This window comes from Pipistrellus hanaki (assembly GCF_964339955.1).
Source record: "Pipistrellus hanaki genome assembly, chromosome: 11".
NCBI classification, from domain to species: Eukaryota; Metazoa; Chordata; class Mammalia; order Chiroptera; family Vespertilionidae; genus Pipistrellus; species Pipistrellus hanaki.
In genome coordinates, this window is record NC_140513.1 from 51,033,243 (window position 1) to 51,057,176 (window position 23,934).

Below are 23,934 nucleotides of genomic sequence, written 5' to 3' on the forward strand. Positions count from 1 at the left end.
TCCCACCCACTGGGGATCATGCCTGCAATTCGGACATGTATCCTGACTGGGAATCTGACCTCCTGGTTCATAGGTCAATGCTCAGTCACTGAACTACACCAGCTGGGTGCCAACTATCTTCTTTTTAAAGTGTTCTGTCTTTCTCACTTAAGAGTAACCCCATCAGTGGCCTTTCCTCGTCCATCTGCCTTTCTACATGCCCTTTCAATAGATACTCCCTTCTTTACCTGTTGATGCTATGTAAGGTACTGTAATCACATGGGTTATTCTGGACATCAACTGTAAAACATCAAATATAAAATGGCCGAGTGCTTCAGATCCTGATGGAAATAATGATTTTATAATCCTCACTTTACTGCTCAGAAAGTAGCTAAACTCAGAAAATGAATGCAATTCAAAATACCAGATTTTGCAACTAAAATTCCAATTCACTTTTCTTTATTTTATTTTTTACATCGCCATTTCCCCCTCTATGCCCTTTCCACCTTCACCCACCCACCCTTCCCATTCACCATCATCACACTGTTGTCCATGATCATGAGTTCTCTCTCTCTTTTTCCCCTTTTTTTCTCAATCTCTCCACTAACCCCCAAAATCCCCCTCCCCTCACCAGAGCTGTCTGCCTGTTCTCTATCTATGAGTCTGTCTCTATTTTCCTTGCTAGTTCAGCTTGTTGATTAAATTCCACATATGAGTGAAATCATATGGTACTTGTCTTTCTCTCACTGGCGTATTTCACTTAGCATAATGCTCTCCAGGTCCATCCATGTCCACTTCATTTTTAAAAAGCACCACAAAATAAACAAAGGAGACTGGCTCTTACATCGTGTCACTTTGTCATCCGAATCTGCCCATGGCCTCTGCAACTCACCAGAGTGAAGCACCTCACCAAGACACAGGGCGCTCAGAGGAACACACAGGTACACTCACCCCCTCTCCATGTGACTTCTAGGTACCAGCCTCTGCCTAGATGCCCGAAGGTCTCTAACCTCCAGGCTAAAAACCCCAAATCTCTATCCTAGCCTGGAGTTCTAAACCATTTTTCCCTGATGGCTCACAGGCACTGAAAGAACAAAAAGCTACAGCTTACTTGAGATATAACCTAAATACCCTTTTCTCATGTACACTTCAGGCTTTCGTATATTCAGTATGCTGTACAACCATCACTAATATGGATTCCCGAACATTTTCATCACCTTCAAAAGAAACCCTGTACCAGTGAACAGTCACATGCCCATCCCCCCATCCCCACTCCAGATCCCTCCAGCTCCCGGCAACCACTAATCTACTTTCTATGTTTATGGTTTTGCCTGTTCCAGACAGTTCATGTAAATGGAAACATATAGAATATAAAAGAATACATCATGTCTGTGTGTCTCATGTCATTAATAAGTGCACAAATCTGAAAGTCGAGTGGTTTTCTTCCTCCTGAATGCCATGGGGACATGGACATGCTCAAGGTACGGGGGTGGGGATCAAGACTTAGAAACACCTCAGTGAGAACGGGAGCCTGCTCTGGTTGTGCTACATAAAATAAAATGGAAGTGTGCACGGTCCCTGATGAGCAGAATACACGTCAAAAGACCCAAAAGGGTTGGTAACAACTTTGAAAACCAAAACCTGATTTTTTTTCCCCTTAAATTCTTCTTCCATCAATGACATTATTATATAAAAGCCAACAAGAGTCAAATTACCCCACAAAGGTAATTGCTTTAAATTACCTGATATCTTGATACTCTTATAATTACAGAAAAAGAAAGAAGGAATGAGACTTTAGATTTGCCTAATAACTTTAAATCACATTCAATAATCCTATGAGACAGAAACATTAAAACTCAGGTAGTTAGATACCTTGATAAATATCTAGATAGATGGTAGATGGATGGATGGATGGATGGATGGATAGATGATAGATAGATAGATAGGTAGATAGATAATAGAGAGATAGAGAGATAGATAGATATATGATAGATTTTTTTAAGTATTTTATTCCACTTATAAAATATTGCTATAGAATTAACCCCTCCTTCCCAGCATGCATGTGGAGGTCCCCTGGGTGCCTTTTCACAGGACAAAACACCCAGCAAGCTTAGCTTCTGCAAAGTTCAGTGATTTTAACGAGCCTGGAGCAGTCCACTCTTATCTGTGGTACAGAACAATCCCAGCTTTCTAGCTGTGAGGAGGAAAACGCTCTGCATTATTAAATTGTAGCCATATGCTGCAAAAGCAGGCCTTGCAAATATGGAGAGGGGAAAGAATTTAAATTGAGAGGAAACTTCAGATGCAGGCGGTCACTGTAAAAAGAACCCGAGGTGCTTGAGTGGAAGAGCAATGACAGAAACTCCGCAGAGCAGCGGGTACAGTCACGGCCGTGACCCAGGGGTGGTTATGACCAAGGCCTCTTTGCACAGGGGGCCTCTAACCTTCGCTGGGAGGAATGTGGACATTCCTCAAAGAAAGGAAAAATACGTTGGAGCGGCGTCTCTTAAAACGTAACAAATTGCAAGCTATTGAAGTGCAAGGCCTCTTGAAAGTTTTCTGGAACGAGGTGCAGTATAAATTAGGTGCCTCCATCAATGTATTAAAACTGCACCTGAACTCTCCGTTACCTATGACATCATTCCAGAGACCACAAGGCCCCGCAAGACAGTTGGAAAGGTAGGGAAAACGAATGCTGCAAAAAAAACTAACCATAGCCCGAGAGAGCTGGTCCTTTGTCTCTCTGCGTTGTGAAAGGGGAGCATTTACTGCGTTTAAATGACACGTGTGACTGTGTGACGCGTGGTCCCTGACCCACATAAATGCAGGGCGCATGCACTGGGAGAAAGTTGGAATAGAGAACAAGATGGGACCGCTGAGCTCTAGCAAGGACAACAACGTGGTGCAGAGGAAGCCTCGCCTTCATGGGTCCCTGACCCCACTGCCTTAAAATCTCTCAGCTGACCTCCCTCCCCGAGCTCATCCCACTGAGGCAAAGGTCACTCAAGAGTTGCCCCCATCATCACCTCGCCCTCCACCCACTGCCCCTTGTCCCAGAAGCTGGAGCTGTCACAACAGCCCCCAGGGACTCAGTGTGGCTGGCACCTCTGTGTCAGGAGACCCAGACCCTGGTTCTGCTGAAAATCCCAGCGGAAAGATTTCTCATCTCTTTCTCTTCCGTGGCAGTGCATACCCGTTAATGCTCAGGCTGCTCACAGCCAAGGCCAAACTTTTCTCACATTATCACAAGGCAGTGCACCTAGGCGGGCAGGGGGCTGCGGGGGGAAATAATAATGATGGAGTGGGATTACTCCTGACTTAAGGTTTGGACCCATGCAAAAAAATGAGTTTTAACCTACAGCTGCCAATAACTAAGTGAGACCCTGGGCAAATCACTTAACCTCTTGGCTCTGTTTTCACGAGTAAAGTGGAGAAGCTGGGCTAGCAAAGTCTGAGTACTGACATCCTGTTTTCGTGAGTAATGTTTCTGAGAGTGTCCAGAAAAAAAAAAAAAAAAAGATATTGGGTTATAGTAGTAAATTGCTCATTTTAAAAATTCAACTGTCTACTAGGGGGAGAGATGTGCAAGCAAAAGTTTATGATACAAAACACCAATCATAACAGAGACAGAGTTGTCCAATACTGCTTAGGGTGACCTGATAAGATAGATGTAATAGTTTGGAGAGCAAAGATGACCAAGGCTTGAAGGGTGGATTTGGGAGACCTGGCAGAGGAGACAGCATATCACTTGGAAGAAAGGAAAAGGAAGGAAACTGGGTATACTTGGTTTCTGAGTAGAATTTCAACACATGACAAAGTATCTATCTATCTATATATATATATATATATATATATATATATATATATATATATATAAAATCCTAATATGCAAATAGACCAAACTGCAGAACATCCGAACAACCAAATAGTCACTATGTCATGGGCTGACCACCAGGGGAGGAGTGTGGAACATGGCAGGCACAGGCTGCAGCGGGATGGTGGGGCAGGTAAGCAGGGGCACCAGACCAAGGCAGGGCTCTGATCGCTATCATCGGGAAGAGCCTCTGGTAGTTACTGGAAATTTTTTGCTCCCACATGCCTGGTGCTGGCGCTGGAGCCACTGCTTATACCCTCTGCTGGCACCCAGCACCAGTCCTGATCACTCGGCACTGTCAGCAGGTGGGAGCTGTGGCTGGCAGCCCCAATTGCCCCTCAGGGATTCTACACCTCCCCCTGCTCCTGAGGGGCGATCTGGGCAGCAGCCACCATTCGCATCTGCTGATGGCACCGACCCACTCAAACCCGCTGGTGGCAGCAGTCCCAATGGCTCCGTGCTGTCAGCAGTGTGAGGGAGGCCAGAGTCAGCACATGGGAGCAGCAGCATGGGGAGCAGGGCTGCTGGCAGGCAGGGCACTGGGGCAGCGGCCGGAGGGGCTGTGCAGGGGTTTGGAAGATGGGCAAGACCCGCCCCTGTGCCCACCGTAGCCTCACAGCCCACAGTTCCTTTAAAGATGCATGAAATCCTGCACTGGGCCCCTAGTATGAGTATATAAAGAAAGCACACAGAGCTTTTAAGGAAATCAGATTTGTGGGGTGTTTTTTTTGTTGTTAGTTTGTTTGTTTGTTTGTTTTTGTTTGTTTTAAGTGTATTCATTTATAGCAGCTGAGAAGGAAAGAGTGAGGAAAGAATAGAGGCGATCTTAAGGTCCTTGCATAGTTTCTGGGAAGAAATAAAGTATCTAGAACCCAAATAAGGGTAATGAGACTGAGAAGTGGGAGCAGATTCTAACGTCCTTTAAAGGAGATGATGAATGAATACGTGAAGGATGAGAAAGAGTTCTTTAGAAGGAACTCATGAGCTACTCTAACCAAGGGTAGCCCCCAGGGTAGATTCTGGTAGCCCCAAGATATCTTTTGCATAGAGAAAAACTGAAATTGGGTAGAAAAGAAAATGAGTCGAATTTTAGAAATGTGAATGAGTTGCAGCATGTGTTGCCATGGAACATATAGGGAAACATGCACAATCAGTCATTGAGCACTTTGGTCTGGACACTGGAAGAGAAGGCTGTTCCAAAGGCGCATATTTAAGAATAACAAGAAGTGATTGTAACTTAGTTTCAGATCTTATGATTAGGTCTTTTCTTTAGTCCATTTTGAATTACTTTTTGTCCATGGAGACAAACTATAATCTAGTTTTATTCTTTTGCAAGTGGCTTTCCAATTTTCTTAGCGCCATTTATTGAAGCTTTCTTTTCTGCATTGTGTGTTTTGGCTCCTCTGTCAAAAATTATTTGATCATATATATGTAGTTTTATTTCTGGGCTCGCAATTCTGTTTTATTGGTCTGTGTGGTTGTTTCTCTGCCAATACCATACTATTTTTATTATCATAGCTCTGCAGTATCATTTGAAGTCAGATAGTGTGATCCTCCAGTTTCATTCCTTTTTTCTCAGGATTGCTTTGGCTATTCAGGGTCTAAACTTATGGACGTTGGTCTCAGAGAATATTTTCTGAATTTGACCCCAAAGGCAAAGAAAGTAAAGGCAAAATAAATGCATGGGACTATATCAAATTAAAAAGCTTCTTCACAGCAAAAGAAACTGACAAAAAGTCAACCAACCAAATGGGAAATCGTATTTGAAAAACAAAAAATCAAAAACAGCCCCAACAAGGGGTTAATGTCCAAAATACATAAGGAACTCACACAACCCAACACAAAACAAACAAACCATCCAATTAAAAAGTGGGCAGGGGACCTAAACTCACTTCTCCTAAGAAAACATACAAATTACCAACAAATATTTGAAAAGATGCTGGACTCCACTAGCTATTAGGGAAATGCAAATCAAAATGACACTGAGATACCATGTCACACCTGCTAGAATGGCTATTATCAACAAGACAGGTAAAGTGTTGGGAAAGTTAGCCGAAACCGGTTTGGCTCAGTGGTAGAGCATCAGTCTGCGGACTGAAGGGTCCCAGGTTCAATTCCGGTCAGGGGCATGTACCTTGGTTGCGGGCACATCCCCGGTAGGGGGTATGCAAGAGGCAGCTGGTCGATGATTCTCTCTCATGGACATTTCTAGCTCTCTATCTCTCTCCTTTCCTATCTGTAAAAAATCAATAAAATATATATTTTTTTAAAAAAAAAAAGTGTTGGGAAAGTTAAAGAAAAAGGAACCCTTATTCACTGTTGGTGGGAATGTAAACTAGTATAGCCACTAAGGATAACAGTATGGCGATTCCTCAAAAAGTTAAGAATAGAGTTACCATATGGCCCAGCAATCCCTCTTCAGGGTATTTACCCCCAAAACACTTAAAAAAATTTATTCACAAAGATATATGTGTCCCTATGTTCATTTCATCATAATTCATGGTGTCCTAGACATGGAGACAACCCAAGTGTCCCTTAATAGATGGTTGGATAAAGACGATATGAACGTAGATACTACTCAGCCACAGAAAAGATGAGATATCGCCATTGCAACAACATGGATGAACCTTGAGAATACAATATTATGCTAAGTGAACTAAGTCAGTCATAAAAAACGAAGAACCATATGACTTCACTCATATGTGGGATGGTATATCGCTGAAACTCAGACACAGACAAAAGTATGGTGGTTCACAGGAGGAAGAGGGTGGGAGCTAGAAAAAGGTAAAGGGAGCCAACTATAAGGTGATGGAAGGGGATTTGACTCTGGATGGTGGGCTCCTAATGCAATATGCAGGTCAATGCATCCTACAAATGTACACTTGGAACCTATGTGATCTTATTAACCGATGTAACCCAAATCAATAAAAAGAGAGTCCTGAGGGGAAAACCCCACAAAGGTTCTGGGATTACCAGAAAGGGACACCATTTCCAAAAGCACAGGCAGCAAAAGCAAAACTAAGCAGGTGGGACTATAATAAACGAATTAGCATCTGCACAGGAAAGGAAACCATCAACAGGCCACCTATGGGATGGGAGCCAATGGCTACACACTGTACATCTACTATGGGGTTAATCTCCTACAAGAAACTCCTATAAGAACTCCTACAACTTAATAGCAAGTGATAAAGATAAATAACTAATAACCTGACTTAAAATGGGTGAAGGACTGATTTTCTCCAAAGAAGCTGTACCCATGCTCGGCAAATTGGGGCTCGAGAGCCACATGCGGCTCTTTGGCCCCTTGAGTGTGGCTCTTTAACAAAATACCACGGCCTGGGTGAGTTTATTTTGAAGAAGTGGCATTAGAAGAAGTTTAAGTTTTAAAAATGTGGCTCTCAAAAGAAATTTCACTTGTTGTACTGTTGATATTTGACTCTGTTGACTAATGAGTTTGCCGATCACTGAGCTATACCAATGGCCAGCAGGCATATTTGAAAAGGCTCAATGTGACTGATCCTCAGCAAATGCAAATCAAAATGACAATGAGATATCATCCCACTTCTGTCAGGATGACTACACTCAAACACCAAAGGCAAACAGTGTAGTGGAAGACATGGAGAAACGGCTCCTTGCACCAACGGCTTCATGCCTGCTGGTATGAGTGCACAGTGGTGTCATCACTATGGAAAAGAGTATGGAAGTTACTTGAAAAAAATGAAAATAGAACTATCATGTGAGCCAGCAATCCCACTTCTAGATATTTATCCAAACGAGTTGAAATCAGATCTCAAAGAGATACCTGAATTTCCATGTTCGCTACAGCACTATTCATAATAGCCAAGATGTGGAAACAAACTAAATATCCACCAACACATGAATGGGTGAAGAAAATGTGGTGGTATATACATATAGTAGAATACTATTTCACCTTTATTTTTTTTTAAAGGAGATGCTATAATATGCAACAACATGGATAAGCCTTAAGGATATTGTGGTAAGGGAAATAAACCAGTCATAGAAAGACAAATGCTGCATGATTCCACTAAAATTAGGCATCTAAAATAGTCAGTATCATAGAATCAAAAAGTGAAGTGTTGGCTACCAGAGGAATTAGTAATCAGCATGCATAAATTTTCAGTTGTACAAGATTGATAGCTCTAGCGATCTTCTGTACAACCTTGTAACTATAGTCAGCAATAATGTATTATATACTTCAAAATTTGTTAACAGGGTAGGTCTCATGTTAAGTGTTCTTACTACGATAAAATAACATTCTCTTTAAAGTAAGGAAGAATTTTTAAGTAAAGCATGGTCAATAAAATCAAATTAATGCTCAAGAATATGGAAACAGGAATAGAATGCAGAGTAACTACTGGACTCCTATGAAAAAAGTCATGGAGGTAATGAGAATAATTTCAGTGAGGACAGAAGCCCAGTTGCAAAAGAAGTTAGAATATTTTAGAATCTTTCATGTCATGTCATGGAAAAAAAAGAGAGAAAGATGGGGCATTTGGATAAAGGGAGTTATCTGAATGAAGGACAAAAATGCATTTTTAAAAGTAAAAAACAAGTTGCTAGGATGAAGTAAATAGAATAAGGAAGAAATATGGAGGGGGCCAGGAGAAGACAGGGACAGAGAAAAATGTCAGTGGAGACAGAAACATTGGTGGCTTTAGAAAGTAGTAACACCATGGAGAGGCAAGTGGGAAAAATATTTATACAATGTTAAAACAAGGGACCCAGAGATAAAGTTGCCAAGGGAAAAGAAACCTGTAATAATACATTGTACTATTTCTCATATCCCTACTAAAAACTGCAACAAACTTTCATTCTACATTTCCTGAGATGTCAAAAGGCTTAGAACAAAACTGAGGATCTAAAAATTATAATTCCATTTCACCATGAGACTTTAAGGACATCTGTTCCTTTTGCTTCTTTTATATAATCTCCAACCTAATCCAATGCTTTTTATCTTGATTTGTAACACTGTTTATGCCATTTTATTTCTTTTCTAGTGGCCCTGTGCATGAATCCGTGCCCCAGTAGCTCACTTGCCTCAGCTGGCTGCCTCACCCTGCCCACTGCTGCTAGCAGCTCTCCGCCACTTGTAGCTAGCTACCTCACCCTCCTGTAGCTCTCCACTCGCTGCCCCATCCCCCTGGAGTTCTCTGCCACTCGTAGCTCGCTGCCCAGCTTTCCTGCTAATGGGGCATTTAGTGACATAGTCCCGACTATTTTGCATAGTACCCTATAAGTATAGATGGAATAGCAGGGTAAAATCTAAGCTACTTCTATTTGGTTCCACACCTAATGATACTTCCTGCAGGAAGTCTTCTTGATCAACCCAGCTGAAAGAGAAAGGAGTATCAAAAGCCCTCACTTTCCTGCTACTCACCAGGTATGCTCTCCCGTCTGAGGCTTACTACTGGCCTGGATATAGTTGACTGTGCTAAATAATTCCAAGAAACTGGTCTGATTGGCTCATGTGTTCCATGGCCCCCATGACTGTGATAAAACATGAAGCCTTCATTCAGGGGACAGTCTAATTCCAAAGTTCATATACTTCCCACTCACACCATGCTTTCTACAATGGCTGAAATAGTATTTCACAACTTTGAACTTTTATGACACTGGAGTTGTAGCACTAAATAATATTTAGACACACACACACACACACACACACACACACACACACACACACAGGGTAGGGCAAACATAGACTAACATTTGCATGTGAGTTTATTCTTGTATTATCATTATTATTGTAGTATTCTCCATACAAACCATGGTTAACCTACCTTTGCCACACACCCCGTTGTGTATGCAAATAGACACTGTATATATTTATGAACAGAAAAGTTTGGGGATGGCAAAGCTCATGGGTAACTCATGTTTTTAACTTCTGTAGCTCCTAGAATAATGCCATGCACACAATAGATGCTCATTAAATATCTTTCAGCTAAAAAACTCATCAATGGACAGCTCTTTCTAAACTGCTCATTATTCTTGGTGTGGAAGGGTGTATATTCCCAACTCCTCAAGAGCAAATGACTGTCTCTACTCCTTATTTTGAGCTCAGGCAACAGGAATTGCCCAATACCCTGTTTCCTGGAGTGTAACTTAACTCTGAACTCAGCAACCAGGGGACACTTAGTTAATATTATTTGTTGACTGGGGAGATGTGCAAAAATCTCTTTCTTTCATAATCGTATAGGATATTACTAAATTATCTTTTTTTCCCCCAAAATTTAAATATTACAGGTAATTAGGCTGGAACCATTGTAGAGGTATGGCATGGTGCCAACTGCTCTGGTGGTTAACCTCAGAGGGGTGAGTTGTACACAAGTATCATCATGTACAACGGAGTAGCTGAGGGCTCTAGATCCTCCAAGCTTTTTAACAGTAATTGGTGAAGAAGGCACTTTCTTCATCTTCTCTTCCTTTATTCTGAATTCTATTGTAAATTTGAACATTGAAGAACTTTACTGAATGTGTTGTATTTTTTAAAAAAGAGAGAGGGAAAAAAAAGAAAAAAAGAAAAAAAACCTCAGAGGATAAAGAGGAAAAATGTTCCTGAAACAAAATCTGTTAGAGAGAAAAAAAATCCTTTGATTTTAGCACTGACTTGCACAGACCTCATTCTCAAATTACTTAAAAGCTTTACCTACAACTTCAGGCCTGACCACAGTTCACCAATCCTTTTAGTGTCTTTTCATTTATACTGTTATGAATAGAAAGCCTGTTTATACTCTGTCGCATATTGTTTAGTGCCAAAGTTTAAAATTACTTCTAAGTATCATGAAAGAGGGAATTTTCCCCCATGGAAAACATTTTGATTCTCCTGGTAGATACAGTAAATGAGGATATGAGAAGGATAAGGTATAAACGTATTAATTGAGGAGTATACAGTCTATGATTTAAAAAATAAATAAACTTTCTCTTTTCTTTGACTCTGAGCACCATCTCTGAAGACAGAAATGCTCTATGAGATCTGGCTGGGTAGCTCAGTTGGTTAGATTGTCATACAGTACACCAAAGTCGCAGGATCAATCCCCAGTCAGGGTACATATAAGTATAACCAATGAATGCATAAATAAGTAAAATAACAAATCAATCTCTCTCTCCCTCTCTCTCTCTCTCCCTCTCCCTCCTCTCTCTCTCTCTCTCTCTCTCTCTCTCTCTCTCTCTCTCTCTCTCACTTACACACACAACACACACACAATAAAAAATACACATGCTCTATGAGATCCTTTAAGGGCTAGGCAAATATATCCTCCTTCATATACAAATACAAAGATGTTATATTATTTTGTAACTAGTAGAAATTACTGTTTGTCCCAAACTCCAAGTTTTGGGGGAAAAGTGAAGATTTAAGTAAACATGGGTAGTGATCCCAACAGAGGACAACTAAAATTGCAGAGGCTGGGCTCATTTTCTTGATAATTACTTGGTTGTTTTCCTTAGCTTCATGACAACCCTCTGTTGGTTTCATTCTCAGAATCTATATAATAGGGTTGGGGGATATCAACATCTTTATAATTTGAAGATTAATTTTTTAAATCCTCATATGAGAATATTTCTATTGACTTTTAGAGAGAGTGGGAGGGGGAGAGAAAGAGAAAGAGAAACATTGATGTGAGAGAGACACATAGATTTGTTTTGTCCTGTATGCAACCTGACCAGGGCTGAGGATCGAGTCAGCAACCAAGGTGCATGAACTTGACCAGAATCTAACCCAGGACCCTTCAGTCCACAGGCCAATGTCCTACCAATTGAGCCAAACTGGCTAGGGCTAAAGATCTCTTTATGGCAAGGCAAGTATATTACTATGGTTATCAGATACTTCTTGTTTAGTTTATTCAATTAATTGTATTTGGTTCCATCTTTATTCCAGAGAGAATATAGGTGGCTTATTTGATGTACTAGTACACTCAATACATGATCCTAATTGTTCCCAGAGGTTTTGCCAGACTACATGCAAAAATCAACAAAACAGCACAAGCACCCTATAAAACGTGAAAGAAAGAAAAAAGTAGAATAAATTCATGCCATTCCAAGTAAGAAAGCTCTGGTTAATGACACTTGGAATACTTAGTAAGACTAAATGATAAAATTTGCAAAAACTGCCCTAGGATTCAAAGTTTCTTTGTTATATTTCCTGCCATGTGAGAGCACATCACAAAAGTACAGCCTTCTTAGCCTAACGGGTTTTGCTCAGTGGATAGAGCTTCAGCCTGAGAACTGAAGGATCTAGGGTTTGATTCTGGTCAAGGGCACATACAGGGTTGCAGGCTCGATCCCCACTAGGGGGCGTGCGGGAGGCATTATCAATGATTCTCATCATCAATGTTTCTATCTATTTCTAAAAGAAGGTTTCAGCTTTGAAATGACTTAGAGGCAAAATCTAACGTCCAGATGGCCTTGTTCTCCTTGGATATTAACCATTCCAGCATTAGGCCAATCTCTGAGATTGGGAAATCAAACAAGGTCATAGCCAAGAAATGTAGAGACGTAAAAGAATAGAGAAAGTCAAAGCTAATTTTAAAGATTATAGTCCAATCACACATTTCCTAAAAGTGGCAGGGGAGTTTTAACTTACTAGAAATAAAATTATATCTGAATCTAAGTCCATAAATAAATGATGTACCACCATTTGGTCCACAACAATTAGTTCCTAATATTGAGAGAGGGCTCTTACAGTTCTGTTGCTTACAACGGATGAATTTGATATTTAAAACTAAGTGCACATAAGCGTATAACTTCTGAGTCTATCATAAACAAGAATAAGGTACATCATAAAAAACAAAGTGGCCCTGAGGCTTTTTGACCAAAGGAACAATGTCATGTCCTTGAACACCATCCAACCTTTTCAGCACCTTTAGCCCAGAAAAGAGTATGGGGCCCAGTCCCACCATGTCACAAGAAACAAAAACAAAATATTAAATCACCAATAGCATAAGGAAATACCATAAGGACTGTTTAAATGTGTTTTTAAAATAACAAAACTACACAAGTGCTTTTAAAAATAACAAGTATCAAATATCCCTCCTCTCCAAAACATGTTGCTTTTGTTTACCTGTGTTTAGTTTGCTCACTGCGTACTAACCCCGATCAAGAAAGACAAGTTAAAAACTGAAGGCCTATCTGAAGATGCCCGTAGTGCGATTTGCAGGACTTTAAGGTCACCCGCCAGAAGTTCAGGAGTCCAGAGGAATCCACAAGGAAGTGGCCTCCGCGTCAGACATTCAGGTCTGATGCTGGAGAGAAGCCACACAGGGGGAGAGGGGGGAGGTTTGTGCAGAGACAGATGCATCTGCTCAGATAGGTGCCTGGATGGGACTCCATCCTCCTGTCAACAGTGGGGAAAAGATGTCAAAGAGCCTGTAGCTCTACAAGGGCATGCCTTGTTGCTATCTCTTTCCCAACCTGTTCGGAAATGAACACAGGGGTGGATGGTAGCAACTGCCATGGCTTTCCCATCTCCCAGTGGAAAACTGCCAATAGACAAGAAAGTGTTGACCATCAAGGTGATCTTTCCCAAAAGTTTAATTTAACTCCTCTTTGTTATAACAATGCAAGCAGCAAAGTGATTTGGTGGTTTCACTTCGTATGGTAGTAGGTTGTGGTGTTTCCCATAAATGGATCTGTGCCTTCTTCCAGATATTGAAACTCCACTTGGAGATTTCACATTTCAGCCAAGGCCAGAACACAGAGATGAAAAGGGCCTCGCAAAGATGAATTACACTCTAAAATACCAAACATGCTTGCACTTATGAAAAGAGCTTTTAATAATAAGTATAATTTATCTCAACTGACTGTAATACAAAAACCTTAGTACGCTCTGATTTTTCACATTTCAAATTAGAAACCAGTCTACGTTCCCAACAGCTTGATTTATTTCAAGGTATTGCAGAACAAGTTCTTAATTTCATCAAACAGAATTCCTCAATAGTCTCTATGGTTCATTCCATAATATAATGATATACGCAAAGCATGTTCAAATGATGGAATGTTTCTGAATCATCAAAGAATATTCTAATTATATTCCATTTGATTTTGGTATATGTATGTTTTACTATATTCTAACTCTGAAAAACTAGTAATTGTTGCATAATGTATGTATATACAATATTTAACAACCTAGTTTTAGGACATAGTTCTCAAAAAGGTTCAATTTCCAAGGAAAATTTAAAAGGAAAAAAATTAGGTTTGATTTTTTTTCTTTCTGTTTGTCATATTACATACAAACTTATAGATTAAGAGATGCTACACTGAATGCAGCAAGAAAAAGACGTGATAAAACTTCAGGGCAAATATTGAAAGGTTGAATTCTGACATTGCATAACTATTCAGAGTTTTGTTCTGCTCAAGGGAAGAACATTCTTATGTGAGCATAATTCTTTCTGTACATGTTCAGAAGTGCATTTCAAACAATAACAGCTTTATTAATTTCAAATCAAGGTGTGATTCTAAGGCACAGAACATACCGTTATTTAATCTGACTTAAAATACTTATCAAGTCTTTTTTTACTAGAAGGTTCCTTTTTCCTTTCCCATTCTTTGTAAAGTGAGTGAGGGGGCTTTAAGAACATGTTTGGGTGCATTTCACTCTTGGCTCTCTTGCTACGCAGAGAAAATATCAGTCAACTAAGAAGATATTTTAAAGATTACAAGCTCATGAAATTTTCTCAACTTCAGAAAATTTCTGACAAAATTCATTATATTGTATAAATAATTTATCATTGCAATCAGTGTATAGTTTATAAAGTTATAAAGAGTTTTTCTTTTGGGGATTATAATTACCCAGACATACCAAAATAAAATAATAAATTCACTGAAATTTACATTTAAAATTGTTCAGTCTTTTTAATGTTTTGTTATCAAATTGTAATAATATTAAAATGTTTTGGTGAAAGTAATGAAAAATCAACTTAGTATTCATTTTTAAATCTAAATTTAAATAGAACTTTTATCCTGAAAGTATATATTATTTTTGTCAAAATGATTCTGTACAATACAGAGTAAATATGTAGTTGTAAAAAAATAATTTTTCTAAGATAAAAATACAGTCAAGACTCAGAAAAAAAATATTCTGTTTGACTTTGCATTTTTATTTGGATATTTACTTGATGTATCTTTCCAACACCATTTAAAACAAGGCTAATCTGACACCTGTAGTTCTGGGGTTCTGTAGGTATTTCAACCTCACATTAGCAAAGCATGATGACAAGGAAGATCAGACAATGAAGGGCTGAAGACTAAGTCTGCATGAGGAAACTTTCATTAAATTTTTTGGTTTATTTTCCATGGAAATAAAGATGCAATTATTTGGGGACGTGGATGGCATCTAAGTTTTTTTGTTTGGATGTTTTGTTTGCTTTGGTATTTGTTTTTGTTAGCTTTATTCTTAGAGCATTTCTTTACCAAAGTTACAGATATAATTAAAATTTTTACAACACTGAAATATTAGAAGTTCTCCTTTGCACTGGATTTACCTCATGTGAAAAGACACCCCTCCTAAATCAATATCAAAAGTCTATATGTTCAGATTTAGGAGCAACAAAACCATGAAGACAGCCAAACTATAAAAGCCCATTTTCAGATCTGGAACAAATTCTGAAAATAAAGAGGATACTTGGCATACATTACACTAAACGAAAAGTCTAACTCTCATTATTTCCTGATTCTGGGAATCCAATAAAAAACTTACAGAATAAAAACTCGTTTGCAAAAATTCTATCACCGACAACATAACCAACCACCACTACCACCCTCTATAGTGAGAGTATGAAAAATTTTACTTTTTCATGTGTGGTTTATAAGAAAGATGTAAATGAGATTTTGGGGGGTGGTTTTTTGGGGGTGTGTTTTTTTGTTTTGTTTTGTATTTGTTTGTTGTGTGTTTGTTTGTTTGTTTTTTTTGCTTTTCAAACAGCAATGACTTTTAGCACCTGAAAAATACACAACTAAAATACACGCATATCCATTTTCAAAGAAAAACCAACAAAAATGAAAATGTTGGCGATTACGTAAATGCTGATGACGCCAATATGGAAGCATGTACCACCGTGAAGGGCCTGAGCAGAATTACATCTTGTCCTGATCATACCTGCCCGCCAGAACAAAATAGGCAGCTGACCAATTATGGGGCGTTTATCTACACAGTGGTACCTTTGTTCTGCAATGTCAGATTGCAAACGTCCTGGAACACATATTTACCTGGAGGATTCTTGGCAGGATCATTGTGGCTTGGACTTCCTGATTGTCCAGAATCTGTAACGAAATCACAGAAAATGTTTTATTTTTAATTTGTTTTCAAAGAATTTCGCAATCCTCAGAAGGGCTTCAAAAGTGTTTTTTAAGGTAGAACAATGAAGTTGAGTGTTTAGATAAAGTCTGCTTTCCCAAGCCTTTCAGCAGCAACATTTTTTATTTATCAAATTAGATGAATGCCTATACGTATTTCTATAGGGGGAGGATAGCTCTGCAAGATTATTTGGGTAGAGCAAGGCTTTTTTGAAACAAAAGATCTGGCAACAATGGTGGTTTGAAGGTTGGGCCTGTCAGGAGCAACATGAAATACCCCAGATAAATCCCCTAAAAATGCAATCTGAGTGCAATTAAACATGCTTTTAAAAAACCTGAAGAGGGTTTTATTCAATGATGAAAATACACAGAAACGAGAGTCCGTTTTTCCAAGATTTCGTGTGCATACACATGTGTGCGCTCCAATAATCCCCCCAACCTACTGGACCCAGGCCCAGATTTGTCCGCATCCCATAATAGTAATCGATTTGCAAACACCAAGAAAAAGCACAAATTACTAGGTAGATACCACCAACAGGGCTTGGAGGAGAGCAAATTGTTGGATCAATTTAATTTCCATCTGTGATAGACGGAGAGACTGCAGATAAGGAGGGGAGAGATGGATGCTGTGGATCTGGATTTCCTGCACCACTTTATTCCTCCCCGACGCTGCAGAAGGGAACGTGAAGGCTACTCTACGGTTAGGCAACGAGCCTGGCCTGACTAATCCGCCCCCGTGGTGTTTTGTTCACTCCTCTTTCCTCCTTGACCCTTCTGCGTTTAGCTGTGTCACTTGCCCCCTATTATTACACACTTACTTGCTTGCACGTCCCTTTGTAATATTCTCTGATTGGTTCTCGTTCTTAAGCTTTGTCTCCCCAACTAAATGGCATGCTCCTAAGCAGAGACTGTCTACCTCTTTGTGTCTTCCTCCGTGTGCTGTTCGGGGCTGTGAATGCACTGGGGCTTTCAGAAAATGCCAGAGACATGGACGGCTCAGGTTCAGCAGCCTCCTTTGCTTGCCTAGAAAAGGTCATTTTGAACTTGATGGTAAACTTCAACAAAACCTGATAGGTAGGCACGGACACGTAGGCTCTTTCTCTGGGACCCTGCCACTGTAGCTAATCCAAGACAGGGATCCAGTGCCATGGAAGCAGAAGAATCTTGTGCAAATTTTTTTTTTTAAGTGGGGTTACTCTGCTCTTTCCCTGCGGAGATGAACATACTGCAATTGCTGTTTCTGCTATTCAATGCAAGGACATCCCGTTAGTTTCTTTCTGTCGAAAACTTGGTATTTATTTCTGCCCTTTGCCTCAGGCCTGCTAACTAGATTTAATGCTGAGATCGGATTTTTTTTTTTAACCTCTTCATTCCACTTCCTTGTCAGTTTCTTTTTGCGCCAGAACAGTTTTCATGTAATCGTAGTAAACATATTTAGTGATTCCCACATTACCCTCCAATTGATCCTGAGTTCTCAAAATGGAAGCAAAAACCTGGTATAAGGACTACTCCTGCAAGTCAAATTCTGACTAGGGTTGTCCCTCTGAAAAGCTGGTCCCTCATCTCCAAATTATTCTATTACATCTTCTGAAATTGAGGAGCGATTCAGTGATGTATAACTTGGGAGATCCATCTTTCTCTTTTTTTACATTCCTGTAAAAGATGGTATAACATTGGCCACTTTCCAGGCATGGAGCAAGAGGGTTGCATAAAAATGATAAATCATAGCATTTTGCTACAACCTCAGCTATTTTTGCCTTGAGCCCCTCTGACATATGGCCCTCTGTATTGATACTACATTACAGTTTCATTTCTCAAGCGACTCCAACATTTTGAGGGTTCCTTAGCACACCCACTGACCAAAGCATTCCCGTGTTTTCTTTTCCCCTCTAATGCTGCCTCGTATCTAAGGAGGTCTAGACACACATCCTTCAAGGTGGCTCATTCCACCTTCATGAAGACACACTGTGTGGCAGGTTAAGGTTATCAACAGAGAACAGGAGTTGTAGACTCTACATGAAGCTTAGCATGGTTAGTTCAATCAACTTCAAAATGGCATCACGAAACGCTAAAAGTTGGACCAGTAAAGAATGGCAGCCCTGCCCTAACCGGTTTGGCTCAGTGGATAGACTGTTGGCCTGCGGACTGAATGGTCCCAGGTTTGATACCGGTCAAGAGCATGTACCTTGGTTGCGGGCACATCCCCAGTAGGGGGTGTGCAGGAGGCAGCTGATGGATGTTTCTAACTCTCTATCCCTCTCCCTTCCTCTCTGTAAAAAAAAAAAAAAAAAAATGTATTTAAAATAAAATAAAAGAATGACAGTCATTTCCCTTCCTAAGAAAGTATTCCATTGGAACAATGGCACCCCCTGTGACCACAACATCCCACTTGGGAAACCCTGTTCTTTTCTACTACAAATTACCCTTTTCCTCCATTTCCAACAAATGCAGGCTAACCTCTTCAATTGAAAAAAATATAATCACTAAAAAAAAACCACAAGCATTTGAGGGAAATCTGAAATAGACCCTAAAATTTGAGTCATATACTAGGTTTTAATAGGAATTCCACTTACTAAAATGATCTGGCATTCACTGGCACACAACGGCAGCTCATACTCCAAAGCCTGTGCCGTCCCAGGAGGTAAAATGGCATATACCGGCTCCCCAAGCATAGAGGAGGGCCCCTCCGGGAGAGGGCTAGGAAACACTTACTTTTCAGACTGTAAATTCTAACACTATTATCTACTCTTAACTCTTATGTCACCTTATATCGGTCACTTAATTCCAGCTGCTGGAAAAGGAAGCAAGCAGGGAGTCGCACTTGGCAGAAAAGCCAAAAATGGACTGTTATTGTGGTTATCTTCAGAGAAGCAATTATTGAGACCACATCCAAAACCCTTCCAGTTCACTACCCAGGTCAAATTACTCTATATCCAAAGGTTTCATTTAAGCACTTCCATCATTTGCTCAAGTCATGTGTGTGTGTGTGTGTGTGTGTGTGTGTGTGTGTGTGTGTACTTAATGTGTCATAGCTCTGCCCCTCACTAGTGTGATCTTGTGCAAAATTACTTAAGTCGTAGAGCCTTGGGGTCTTAATTTTTAAAACTGTAATACTATCTATGTCATAGAATCATTGCCAATATTTTATTATATAAGGCAGGGGTTCTCAACCGTCTTATTGCTGCTACACTTTAATACAGTTCCTCATGTTGGGATGACCCCAACCATAAAATTATTTTCCTTGCTACTTCATAACTGTAATTTTGCTACTGTTATGAATCGTAATGTAAATATCTGTGTTTTCTTAGGAGACCCTGCTAGTGGCTCTCAACCCACATAAGGAACTGTATTAAAAGGTCGTGGCATTAGGAAGGTTGAGAACCACTGATATAAGGCATTAAGCACTGGTTAGACACATTCTGCACAATCCATAAATGAAAGCAATATTAAACGCAGAGGCCACATTTTAAAAAAATAATTCATAGTTTGAATCGACCAACTTTTAGGAAGAAAAGGAGAAAAGGGATGTGACAGAATCCTGTCCATCCTAAGACAAGCATCTAAAATTGTCTGTGGTTAATCAACTGAACACAGACCCAGTGTGTGGCCTTCGGAGAAGTCCCACTGTCCCCAAAATAGACAAGTCATATTGCTGTTGATAGGATCTCAGGAGCTATCACGCTCAAAAAGCAATAGGTATCAGCCATCTGATAAAATTACCTAACATAAGGCTTAAATATTTGAGGAAGAAGGCTGGTAAGGGTGGGGTTGTGAGTCACCCAGAACACTGGATCCTCAGTTTAGAAAGATTTTGATTCAGTAGAAAAATAAGGGAGGAGACTGGGTCTTGAAGGCAGCAGACCTAAACCAGTCCTCATCATTCCCTCCACATTTCATTTTTGTCTTCCTTGATCTCAATCTCTATTTTTTTCCCCATTTCCTTGTTTATATCTTTCTGGTTTATATATAGCACATAATGTATATCTTGTACTCCATACTTATGATAATCTCATATTCCCATTCTTTAAGTTTAAGTGTGAATCAAGCATACTATATTTCTTCTTCTAGGAAAAATATTAATAAAATTATTTCTAAATTACTAGTCAGTGAATTCCTCCTCCTTTAGGTTATAGATTCCCCAGATACTTATTAAGAAAGGTTCATACCCCCACATGAAGACCCTTACCAACTTTTCCTCAACACTTCTACACTCCTTATAAAAAAAGCAGCCAAATCTTTTATGGCTTTTCTAATATCTAAACTTTACCTAAGGAGTGACCGGGTTTCGTAACGAGCCAATTTTATAGAAAATCCTGGATACTTCAGTGACTTAAATGGCTTATCCAAAGTTAAATGGCAACTATTAAAATGCATGTCCTCTACATGGGTCACCCATTCAGACACATTGCCTCTTGGGTGGCTATGATGCAATCTGAAAATCATGCAAAGCCAAATGATCTCTTAGTAGATTATGTGTTTCTGAGAACTTGACCTTCCCTTAACTTCCCACCATTTACCAATACATTCAAAACACTTTTCACAAATAATAATAATAAAAAAAAACAACAACACATACACACACACACACACAAAAAAAAAAACCTTTAGCTATTCTTTCTACCTACATTGGAAATAATAATTGTTATCATTGAAGTCTTTACACCAATTGATGCTATTAAGACTGGCCAACTCTAAATCAAATTTAGTTTGGATTCTCTCCACTAAACAAAGGACATTCTAATGTTTCACTTATAATCTGGTGGAAGTCCAATAAAATGTTTGTTAAATATATAAGATAATAAATAATGACCTGCTAAATGTTTGTTACTATGTATTAACTTTCTAGGGGGGGATGAACTCACTTATCTGATGTGGGTGAATCATCAAAACTGTGAAAGATTTTTTGAAGGTCTTTAATGTAAGCACTGATTAAATGCAAATCCAGTTGCTGATGTTTGGAACATAATGGGATCTCCATGAATGAGTATTAAATTTCCATTTAATTTACAATAACAACCATTAAAAACATTGTTTAAAAAGGAAGAATATAAATTCTATGTCTTCTAGAAGCTCAGAGGCTACTCAAAGAGACAGAAATGTACAAATTAAAAAAATACACTATGATAGGAACTATATGATATGATAGGAACTATAAATGAGTATATACCAAGAGGGAACAATTGGTTCTTCCTAGGATGGATGGACAAGAGCATGTCATAAAAGTTATCAGTGGAAGGTGGCCTTAGGAACAGGATCTTATAAAAAATGAACAGATCTCATATCTTTCTAGTACCTATCCCACTCTACCACCAGGGTGATCACTTACAACCCAAAACTGATTGAGCTCCTTCCCTGCTCTATCTATCTATCTCACAAATCCCAACAGGAAAAAAATTCAATTTTTTTTAGTCCTTCAATCACCATGACTCGGCCCCTACCAACACCTGGGCCCTATCTTAGCTTTTGGGTGTCCCACTATCTCCCGAGTCTTTGCACATGGTGTCCCTTTTTATTCTACCTGAAGTCCTCCCTTTCAGAGCCCCTCCTTTTTAGATTCAGGTCTGCATGAAGGCAGGGATGCTGCCTTCGTTGGTCCAATGGCCTTAATCTTTGGTACGGTGCCTGGCACACTTGGTTGAGGAAGTCAAATGAATAGGAAACCACTGGTGTGTAAAGCACAGAAGCGCACCGAGAAGAAAGGCTGGGCGTGCCCCCTCTGCGCAGAGACATACGTCAGAAGTCAAACAGACAAGCCTCTGGTGACAAGGAAAGAGGACAGAAGAACAATTCCCAGGGCTGGGTCTCATGGCCTAAAACAAGGTCCAATCTTCCTTGGAAGTAGGAGGGGTTCGGTAAGAGGATCTACCAGGAGTCAGAAATTAATTTCTCGTTCTCTCTTACAAAGGGAAGGGTTGCTTGGTGGGGATCTAGAAAGCAGGGCCCCAGAGTATGAGCAGGAGGACGAGAAGCTGCTCTTGAATTTTACATAGAAATGGCCTTTCGACTCCAAGATGAAACATACTCCAGGAATTCATTTCACTCTCTGACACCATGACTTGAGTGTCAACAGGGAAACTACAATTAAGAAGCAAGCATGATTTTAATTTATAGTCATTTTGGTGCAAAGAAGGAACGGAACAAACTTGTCAATTCCCTCCTGGCTCTGCAATCCTATGATTCTATAACAATCTAGCTTTTATATGCAGGGATATCAAAGAGTAAATGAAACCCACACTGTAACCTGTTAATCTACAGATAGCCTCTTGCTAGAACTAAAATTAGTCATCATGTGATAAAAGGCTCCTTTGTCATATCCCTGTGCTTTACGCAGGTAAAGAAACAGCCCATTGTCAACCGAAGAATATGGGATTTTTTTTTAAAGGCTTGGATTATCACCCTTCTTTCTCTCAAAAACATTAGTGATTATCACCATACTAAAATAGTACATTTTTATGAATTAAATAAACATAGAGCACACCATCACAAATCACCTAACCAAAAGAAAAGTCAAGATGTAAGGGACAAAAACTTGAGGGAAGGGACACAGGTGAACTTCATAATAGGACACAAAAAGTAAGACCAAAACATTCACCTTTTTATAGGACATGGAAACAAAGCTATTCCTCTCCTGTTGCACCTCCCTCTTGGCTATTTACTTTCCACAATGACCGATTCCCTGGATTTAGACTAGTAGCAACTGGCTTTATGTGAAGCACTATACAGCTTCCGTTTTAATGGAGGATCTGCTTCATCTGTTTGCGTGACACAAAACTATAGTTTTACGGTATTTTCTTTTTCCTCTATTAAATGTTTATTAGAATAACACAAAGAGAACATGGGAAGACTAAGTGCTTTGACTTGTCTCACAGTTGTATGTAAGTGTGTAGGAAAAATGCTCTCTCTCAAACTCTGGCTCTCTCTTATCTCACTGTCTCTTCCCTCTGCTGCTATTTCTGTTTCTCTGTCTCTTCGCAAAAGGACATTGCATTATAGGACATCCACTTCACTGCAAAACTTGAATAAGCAGCTATCCATGGGAAGAGGGACTCTGTCACTTTATTCCTTTTGTTTTTGTTGTTGTTAATGTTGTGTGTGTGTTTTTTCTGTCACTTTCTTGATGGAATCCGTGATTTTGCTGAATCTGTAACCCCTTTTCTAAACCCAAAGCTGAGCAGGAAGAGAAATCAAACCTTCTCTGGATATGTTTGGCACAACCACAATAATATTCTGGAGACATGGCTTCCTGCATATTTTTAATAATATCTTTTCACTTGCATTATTTCCCATCGAAAGGCATGTTTGATAGAGCTAAACGCATCATTTTAAGGGGGGTTGCAATATTGAGGCTCCTTACAGATAAAATGACTTAATTAACCAAAGAAAAACATAGAAAGGGAAAGCAGATAGGTATGCAATATGTCCTCTATTTTCTATCCTTACTCATTCCATCTACATCTGCTATTAAACTTTCTTTTAAAGAGACACCTTTTTTTCTTCTTCTTAACAGGGGGATCTGGTTCAAAACATCGAATCTCAAGGATTAAATAAGAATTTATTTGGGATCAAGACCACAGTTTGTCCACAAGGAATTAGCTGAAAAACATAGGCCACTACAATTTAAAGAAAACGCAAATCACATACATGCAGGAGAGAAAATCATACCTATCCAAGCCAGGGACGATGGGCCAGCACAGAGAAGACCCTGAACCAAACATGTGCCCCTGCCCAGCAGCTCTGACCGGAGGGCTGCACTGCCTCACTAACTAACACAC

At 39.6% G+C, this 23,934-nt stretch overlaps 1 protein-coding gene across 7 annotated transcripts in view; it reads right to left on the minus strand.

Annotated features, from left to right (window-relative positions):
* Nucleotides 1-23,934, minus strand: part of NFIB (nuclear factor I B) — a 230,207-nt gene that overhangs the window by 81,948 nt on the left and 124,325 nt on the right. For all 7 annotated transcript variants that reach the window (XM_084898249.1, XM_084898250.1, XM_084898253.1 and 4 more), the window contains exon 3: nucleotides 16,076-16,129. In XM_084898249.1, the coding sequence (XP_084754375.1) occupies nucleotides 16,076-16,129 (54 nt within the window). The remainder of the gene's footprint in view (nucleotides 1-16,075; nucleotides 16,130-23,934) is intronic.